The 10,000-nt window shown below is 36.7% G+C and overlaps 1 protein-coding gene across 2 annotated transcripts in view; it reads left to right on the top strand.

Moving 5' to 3' along the window:
- The first annotated feature begins 3,808 nt into the window (after nt 1-3,808).
- The window catches only part of LOC119579555 (methyltransferase-like protein 22), a 9,260-nt gene continuing 3,068 nt past the window's right edge, over nt 3,809-10,000 (top strand). Inside the window, exons 1-4 of one of the 2 annotated variants that reach the window (XM_037927472.1) lie at nt 3,809-4,060; nt 6,378-6,512; nt 6,922-7,107; nt 9,247-9,414. In XM_037927472.1, the coding sequence (XP_037783400.1) occupies nt 3,973-4,060; nt 6,378-6,512; nt 6,922-7,107; nt 9,247-9,414 (577 nt within the window). In that variant the 5' untranslated portion in view covers nt 3,809-3,972. Of the gene's footprint in view, nt 4,061-4,502; nt 4,533-6,377; nt 6,513-6,921; nt 7,108-9,246; nt 9,415-10,000 lie in introns of those variants that run through there. The other variant, XM_037927474.1, reaches the window with a different exon arrangement.

The raw sequence follows: 10,000 nt of genomic DNA, 5'->3' as shown, positions 1-10,000 counted from the left end.
TTTATTTGTGTGTGTTTGTGTTTATGTGTTTGAGTGCGTGTGTGTGTTTGCAGGATTCATGTTGAACAAATTGTTCATAAAACAACGGCGGGAAGAACAAGGAAACCCACTAATACGCCAAAGGCATTTTCGTTGCATTGCTTCTTCTTCTGCTTCCTCTTCCTCTTCCTGTAACCTGACCGAAGACGAGGGAGAGCCAAGTGACGTAACCATAGGCCAAGTGCCGTGGAGAGAAGACCAGGTGACGCAACATTTTCACTATTGCAGGTGACGTAATAGTATCTCCCTTTTTTAAAGAGACAAGGTCAGGTGAAGTAAAATCCCTCTTTTTAAAAAAGGGGGACGGCCAAGTGACGTAATATGCCCCAGTCTAAAGAGAGAGGGAGCCAAGGGTCGCTTCATTGAGTCTACCGCCGTGAAACGACCGACTCCTTGGCGGCTCAGGAAGGACACCTTCTCTTGAGCTCGAGAGTTGCGTCGCTGGTTCCGAGTACTCTGGTGCGTCTTTGAAGAGTGTTCCTATATGTTTTGCACACAAACACACACACACACACACACACACACACAAACACACACACACACACACACACACACACACACACACACACACACACACACACACACACACACACACACACACACACACACACACACACACACACATATAGGCATCATATTACGAATCCTTTAGAACACTATTCTAACACTGTTATTACCATTATCATCATCATTACTGTCATTACAATTATCATGTTTTTTAAATTATAATCACTGTGACAATTATGTAAACTAGTTTAGGTGAGGCCGATGAATTCCCGTTTTCCTTAATAGGTGGTGATGCTTGCTCGTGGTGGTTGGTTCGATATGGTTTTCTAACTTCTATATGAGAAAAAATATGTATAAGATGTTCTGTGTTGACGATGTGTTATATTTCGTTCAAGAATATAAATAATGTTGTTTGTTTGAAAGTCGACAAGAACCTGGAATATTAATGCGTGTTCCGTGGAATGACACGGCAGAATTGGCCCGGACTTCGTGGCGTGCAGACCGCTGGCAAGCCTCCTTGATTCACACATATAGACGTTGTGTTGCTCCTCGCAAGTATTTATGGTTTATGCAATGTGTTTTATATTGTGTATTTGTTAAGGTATTTCCTTTAATTAAAAGAAGCACTGTACATAATAAATGATGATAATTGTTAAGCATATTTTAGCACCTTAGATTATCCTTATCCAACTGCAGTTTAAGAATTTAAACGTGAAGCATGTTCAGTATGCTGACTAAACTAAACAGGTTAGCAACTAAACGAAACATAAATAAAAAAAACACGGAGTAGAATGAACGAAAGAATGAATGGGAATAGCGAAAGACTCAAACTACCGTCAAACAAACGCAGGTATAGTGATTTTTTCCCACCATCGTTGTAAAATTCCCACGAAAGGAAAACAATACTACGTTGGGTATTTAATCGTAGAGGACCTCCGTTTTCTTCAGGTGTTGGCATAACATCACCCTTCTTCGAGGCAAGTACACAGCACTAGAAGTAGTTAGACCGCCAATTTATGCATCTCTATTGTTTCCACGACAGTCTAAGGGGGGGGGGGGAGAAGGATGATAGGAAGGGAAGGGGAAAGGAAGGAGAAGAAAGAGAACATAATAATAATAATAATAATAATAATAATAATAATAATAATAATAATAATAATAATAATGGCGGCGTACATTCAGGCATCCTCTTTCTACTGGCATGACCTACCAAGAAAAACGATCGAAAATGTCCTTCCGCCGCAAACGCCCAAGATGAAAAACCCGCCAAAATATCCTAATCCGCCATTGAAGAAATCTACAAAATGGCTGAATACTGATTTTTTTTTTTGCACTCCCCCAACCGACGATGATCTTCACCTGGACCTGCAGGTGGAGGGCGATCTCACAGCGTCCATCGTCGACACAGGCTGCACGTACAGTACCGTGATCCGTGAACAAGACCGAGCTTGGGGCCCGGAAGATGACACTGAAAAGCTCGCCTACAAGGGACATTCCGAACGAACCTGAATACCCTGTAAAAGCTTTCTCTGCGTGACTGACATGGCTTTGATGGAACGTTACGTGGAGCTTCGCCGGACGTTGGCTGAGCCTCTCGTCAGCTCTCTGAACCACGTGAGGAAGGTCGTGAAAGCAGCAGACCAGGAAAGCGAGGTGGACATAGGCACCGGGGCCAGCACGATGATGACCGGCCCCTTGAGAACCTCGCCCTCGAACTGGAGCACGTCGAGGATGCCAGCATATCCTTTTCTGCAGCTGGCTACAGCAAGTCCCTCAATCGCGTGGCACACAACGTCGCCATCGAGGCTTTCGAGCCGAGGAAGCGCAGGACGACCGTGCCTCGTCGACCACAACAGGGAGCTGACCCTCGGAGCTCCCTTCCTGTGCGAGGCCAATATCTCCACCATCGCCTGCGACGTCTGCTTTCCACGCGGAATGATGGGGAATTCCAGCCATCACAGTCATCTTTACGGGGAATGAAGATGCTGAGGAGGAAGCAAACGATAATGATGAAGAGAGTGAAGAGGAAGAGCATTAGGATATGGTGAAGATGACGAACAGGAAGAAGATGATGTGGTGATGATGAGAATGCACAACAGGAGAAAGGTGGCGAGGAGGAGGCCAATAAAGTCAAAATTAAATTGGTAAGGAGGAAAATAAAGAATGCTATAGGGTGTTATGATGAAATAATAAACTAGGGGTATAGCGGATGAATTCACGAGTTTAACGAAGAGGGAAGCAGAAAGAAAGCATAAAATGATAAAATACGATGAATCAAAATATGTACTCATACATACAAACACATATATATAACATATGTATACATATATATACATATATGTTGTTATATATGTAGTGCAGCATGAGCGCATATATATATATATATATATATATATATATATATATATATATATATATATATATATATATATATGTGTGTGTGTGTGTGTGTGTGTGTGTGTGTGTGTGTGTGTGTGTGTGTGTGTGTGTGTGTGTGCCTATACATGTGATATATATATATATATATATATATATATATATATATATATATATGTATATATATATATATATATATATATATATATATATACATATACACATACACATACACACACACACACACACACACACACACACACACACACACACACACACACACACACACACACACACACACACACACACACACACATATATATATATATATATATATATATATATATATATATATATATATATATATATATCGCAAAATTACGCTAAATACAGATACAAGGAAACGAACAGCAGAGGTGAAGTGACGCTTCGTAAGCTCTAGGCCGAAGATGTCGGTTTTCCTACTCCCGACGTGACGCTGCTTCATATTATCTCAAACTTGGTTAATTTTAACTCACGCATGTTGGTCACGCCTCCAGTCCCAGCCACACACGCTCAAGGCGTAAGATAAGCACCAGGCAGGACAGCTACATTTAAATGGTCTATGGAGCATTTTAGAACCGTGGTAAAATACGGAAGACCTATCGAAATTAGTCTTGTCTTTCAGCGTGAAAACGTTTCGTTTTGTTTACGCTTATGACGTCACGGAAACGTTTCCGCGTGTCCTTACTCTCTATTATTTTTCTTATTCATTCATTAATTTATTGTAATTGGAAAGAATTACATAACCTGGATTGATAGATATTAGTACTGTAGATACTTTCTAAGTTACAGACTAATACATATTTCGTTGCTTCTTTTCGCAAGAAGAATGAATTAAGCCTTTCACTCAAAACCTGATAATAATAAACAAAAGCACGTGACAACCGCATCAGCTGATCGTGAAGGCCTGGACGCAGTGCAGACGACAGGGAGTTATTTTTGTCCCATTTAGTGACTTCTCGAATATGTCCTCTGGCTTATTCCACAGTGGACGGCAGGAGAGAGAACATGGCTTCGGAGAACTCAGAGAGGCTCACTGTGACTTCCGAAATATTTGGTTACTTCAAGAAAGAGGCGATTGATGGCTCCCCGGGAGGCAAGTTTGGCCTTTCTCTTGTATTATGCTGGTGTTCTTTTTATCCCTAAAAGGCAGACTATTTTCTGATTAAACGTGTTTCATCGGCCTATTTGTGATGCACTTCTCAGATTTATTGTTTCGGCAATGATACTATAGAAAATATAAGAATATCGATAGTTGTGGCAATAGTCATCGTGGTAAGGATGATAATGATAATGATAGTAACAATAATGATATTTGTTACCCAGTGACATAGGCTACACAGCTAACAGACTAGGGACTAGCAGCTTCTATAGTGAATGACATCGCTCGCCTTTTAGGGTTTAAAGATAATATGGTATTTTTCTAGACAACTGGCTTGGCTTTTTCACTCTGGGCTTGGTAAATGATAAATAAAGGTTTGTTAGCCTTGGCTGCCATGATCACTTGAGTCACTGTGTACTCTTTACAGAATCTGATTGTGTCATTTCAACTGGGCTGATTAAATGAGGTAATTTCATCCTTATTTTTAAGACTTTTTTGCCTATCTTTCAGTATTTTTGTGTGATCCTGTGTCTGGATTATAAACCAAGATACTTACTACAAACCAGTTTTAACATTATTTCCATTGCTAATGTTTTATATGTGATATTTATTGCCACAAGCAATGAATATTTTGTTTGAATTTTTTGTGGCCTATTCATATTGATTTACTAATTATAATGTGATTTTTGAGTCTTTAGGAGAAAAAGCAATTTGTTCTGTAGATCCAGTCATTTTAATGATGAAAGAGAGGAGAGTATATACAATGTTTATATTATAATCTTAGCTTAAAGGCTAAACACTATGTATATTAGGTTATGATTTGTTAGCTATAGCAGAGTTGTGGTATGCTTTGTTACTGCATGTTACTTTAAAATTTGTGCCAAGGTTATGACATATCCTATGCTATAGTGTTACTGCAATTTAGCTGTAAGTGCTAATATGTCTTTGATAACTTTGGTGGAAGACATTGCACATTCTATAACTTTTTCCTTCGAATTTTCCATATCTTGTTTTAGAAGCTAAAATCATGTTCAGACAATTAGAACTAACAATTGAATTTAAATTTCTTGCATCTCTGCAAATATTTTGCTTCAGAGTACAAAGTGGTAATAGATTACATATTTCTAAAAGATATTCAGAATGATTCATAATTTAATACAAAATACAGGAAAAGAAATGGAATTTCATTTCTTTTTAGATTTTTCTTTAAGATCAGTGCTGTTACATAGATTCAGAGTAATGACAGTTACAGCAATGCTATATTTTTTTTCTTAGTGGTAGATAGACATACAGTGGCATGTATGTATATCTTTTTGCATTTTCACACCTAAATCTGTTATCTATATGAAAATATAGATAGATAGATATAAATCTGTTACACTAGGGGATTGCATATTAAAATATATGATTCCCTTTTTTTACAATTGCATTGTATTTAGATTTTTAAAGAAATATTATATTACTATCATGTTTGATTGTTTTTATCACATTCATCAGAATCTATTCTCTATTCAGCTAATCTTCCCACAAATAATCCTGTTTGGGGTGAGCACTCAGAGTAGTCTTTGGATTCTGAAATAATTTTCTCAGCTTCTTAACACTTTTATACTAAATCTATTGACTAAAACCTCATTAACAGCAATGAGACATTTCATCCAGTAAATGTGCAATAAACTTATGATATGTATATTTAATTTCTTTTAACATCAAGGTACAAATAGCATGTATTCTGTGCTTTTACTTTTTTGTTTAATAACTTGCCTCTCAAATATAAGACAGAAGATTAATTTCCTAAGATGAAAGGTATGTCTTTTCACACAAAGAGAAGTTTGTGTGTTAAAATGTGTCTAATATTACCAATAGCCCTACATTATTTCATCACTTTTCAACTGTAATTGAGTTTTTTTTCACTTCTCTGTTATACAGTGTCTGTAGATCAAAGAGAGGAAATTTATTTATTAGATATTATTACAAGATAGAATCTGAGAAATGTATCCTATTCACATTTTCTAAAATGTCTGTTACAAATAATGTAGAATCATGAAAATACTGAGGTAATGAGAGATTTTTTTTCTTTTTATATGAAATTATCACAATAGAAGAAAGAAAAGATTTACAATTTGTGGAGCTGATTCCTTTTGCATTGGCCAGTTAAGACACCTTCCATTGACACTCTGTAACATTTGAAATAAAAATAAAAATCACTGGATTAAAGAATTTTACATGCAATTGATGGTTTGATCAATTGTAAATGGTTAATCGTAGTTGCACCTTTTATGTTATATATTAATCTGTAAATTTTTCTCCACAGCTGTGTTATCAAGGTATGAATTTGTGTACCCTGCCTATATGACATCAGGTGAGGACAATAAGAAAATGAAAGCACAAGGTCGTCCAGTCACCAAAAAGAACAGCCACATTAAGAAAGAAGGTGTTTTACTCATAGGTAAGATTATTTTGGATGTTAGAAGATGTGAATTTAAGAGAAACTTTAGGTTCAGAGAATCCACTATTTTATATTGTGTAAGGTTTATTTTCTTTCATTCTCAAACATTCCTTGAAGAAGAAATTATCTTGGTAATATTGTTTTGTGTGTGTGTGTGTGTGTGTGTGTGTGTGTGTGTGTGTGTGTGTGTGTGTGTGTGTGTGTGTGTGTGTGTGTGTGTGTGTGTGTGTGTGTGTGTGTGTGTGTGTTTTTACATCTCCTAACATATCATAATAATGTTCCCTCTTTTTCTTCACAGTGTAATGCCATCTCATTTGACTTCTTCTTTTTTTATTAGCAGTGAATCTTCTATTCCTTTTAACATGCTTAATATCTACCAGAATATTACAACTATTTCATCATCCGACAGAACAACAGAGTGCCACAACTTTAGACTTGGTCGGTGAACAGGTTTGGCGCGGAGCTCTTCTTCTCGCAGACTTTATCTTCCATCATCCCGAGATCTTCAAGAATGCGAATATCCTGGAACTGGCCTCTGGGGTTGGATTAACATCTATTGTTGCCAGCATGACTGCAAAGAAAGTTTTGGTTACAGGTGGGAATTGATGCTTTGAAATATTTCTTTGTCCATTCTTTTGGTTTCTTTATTTATTATTATGTTCCTTCTTTCCTTTTTTTTATGATATGCACTAAAAGGAAATCCTCTTCAATATTATAATGAAGTTTTGAGTTATTGATAAAGGAAATATTAAATATCAATCTCTTTTTACTTTTTATATTTGATGCAGTAATAAATTCTTATTCTTATTTTTCCTTACTTAACAACAGCAGTTTTCTGTACATATACTGAGATACAACCTGATCCATAGTCATTAATATTTGGTGAGAAGAGGTAGCACAATTCTTATATTACTTTTGAACCTAATAGCCCAGACCATTAATGGTGTGACACTATAAACGATAATCTATGACAACCTTCACCATTCCAAGACTTTCAGCCAGGATATTCAATTGATGATAGATAGCCTGGCACTCAGTTTTTCTGCCATCTGTTCATTAGCTTTGTTGTGTGGCTCTCATAATGTTAAAGTATTCACGACCTGTCTGATAAGCCAGAGGCAAGATTTGAGAGACAGTAATGAGAGTTGATCTGCTAAACTCTTATTTTCATTCACACATTTCAACCACAGCTTCCTCCATAACACATAAACACTGTGTGTCTTTGCATCTTTGCATCACTGAATGAAATTAAGTGGTTTAACTCTTAATAAATGAAAATATTCATCTGATCCTCCAAGCCACTGGCATACTTTTGTTGTAATGTAGAGGATGGAGGATGTTATGTTGGGAGGGATGAAGAGAATTCATCACTGTTGAATTTATAGAATGCCAGATGGCCAGGTGTTTATGTGTTATGATAAGTAGTATATTGAAAAAGATGTTATTTTTGGTTAGATACAAACCTCTGACCATAAATGTTTACAGAACTAGTCCACAAAGTGGGACTTCATGGAGAATGTTGAAAAATGCATCTACATTAGCCATCCAGTAGATGGACAACTAATTCTAGGCTTTACCTGTTAGGGCACAGGAATCTGCAGTCATAGCGTAGAAATCATATAGACTTAATCATGAAATCAGCTGCATTGCCACAAAATAGCTGTATGAGTCTTTGGCAGTCTCCTGGTAGCTAATGTAGGCCCCACTGGCTTCTTCTAGAACAGAGCAGTTCCTATTACTCTGCCTAATAGCCTCTCTCCTTAATACCATTTGAAATTCTCAAGCCATCTCATGCTTTCAGTAAAAGGAAAAATGTTAGAGGATGATAAACTGCATTTGCCTTCCTCATCTTAAAAAGAGAAGGCCCTTTTCATACATAGCTAATTGGAGTCCTTGCTCCAGAACTCATGAGTGAGTATTATTTCAAAATAAAAAGTGTATTCTCCATCTTGATAATGTGCCTCTTTCGTGCAAAATTTACTAACTTGCATACCCTCACATAGGCTCTTTTCTGCCTTGTTGGTGATTCACACAGCTTCCTTATTTATACCAAAAGTGATGGCAGACATTTCCTCCTGGAAATGTCTTGTTTCTTATAATGTCATCACTTCCTTCTGTTGCTTAGGAACATTACCACTTGCATCACAAGCACTAAGCTTTGGTTAAACAAACACAAAGGCACAAAATCATGAAGAACACACAGGGATGGCAGCAAAAAGGTAACAGGATGAGCCAACACCCAAAGCAGATGAAATACAGGAAACTGCTTGTAATATATATGCAATCAACCCATAAGCACTGCATTCATTAGTGCACACTAGTTCAAATCATGAGTTACTACAGTAAAATACTTGGAATTATAAAAGAAGTAAAAAAGAAGGGAGTTTATTTGTATATATTACACAAAATTTCCTGTAGATTTTTGGTCTTATTGTGGTCGTATACTAGCATGCCTGACATCTCCATGTGACAAGCTGTTCTATTTGCTTTGTTTAACCAGTTTTCATCCATATAATTTTTATTCTTTAGCAGAAAATTAAGATTAGAAGACTGAATTCAGGTCAAACACTAGATTAAAGGTCTAGGGACACATATTCACCTCTACCATCCATGTCATTTAGAATCAAACTGATTCTCACTAATTCTTGCTCTTTGTGGTCAGCAATATATTTTTGCAGCACACTGTAATAACTGTATTAAAGGGTCATCTATTTTTCTATTGTATTTTTTTCAGATGTGGACCGTGGGGATATTTTTTCTCTAATTGATCGCAATTTCAAAAGAAATAAAGCATTGGTTAAAGCAGAAACCCTTGTGAAGGAAATAGATTTTGACAACCATGCTACAATAGATGAAAACTCTGAGTCACTTAAAGACATCTCTATCATCCTGGCTGCGGATAGTGAGTTTTATTGCGATTCAGTTTTACGTCACGAACTCCCTTGTTTGGAAGGGCTAGGATAGTGCCTTCTTTCAAAGGACTTTTGGTATTGGCAATGACAGACCATTCCCCGGAGTGGATGCCCTTCCTTACCCCAGACAATGGGCAGGATTCGAACCCTCGAACATTCCTGATCCCCAGCAGCATGTACCCATACTGTACCACAGCAGCCCCACAGAGAGTAAGTTTTATCCAAACTCATAGATAGAAAGGTTTATCCAAACTCATAGATAGAGAGTTTTATCCAAACTCATAGATAGAAAGTTTTATCCAAACTCATAGATAGAAAGTTTTATTCAAACTCATAGATAGTGTTTTATTTAAACTCATAGACAGTGCTTTATTTAATCTAATATAGTACATAATGAGTTTTATTAATAAAGTTTATTATTCTGCTATATCAAATTAATCTTTATATATTTTGATATACTGTATTAAATTTAGTAAAGAACCTGTTTTGATTTATTTCTAATTCATTTATGTTTATCCTAATTTCATTCAAGTCCATTTATTCGGACTTACTAAACCCTTTCACTACCCCGCCTCC

This window comes from Penaeus monodon, chromosome 12 (assembly GCF_015228065.2).
Source record: "Penaeus monodon isolate SGIC_2016 chromosome 12, NSTDA_Pmon_1, whole genome shotgun sequence".
Classification (NCBI taxonomy): domain Eukaryota; kingdom Metazoa; phylum Arthropoda; class Malacostraca; order Decapoda; family Penaeidae; genus Penaeus; species Penaeus monodon.
Note: the sequence above shows the minus strand (reverse complement) of the source record. Positions and strands in the feature narration are given on the sequence as shown.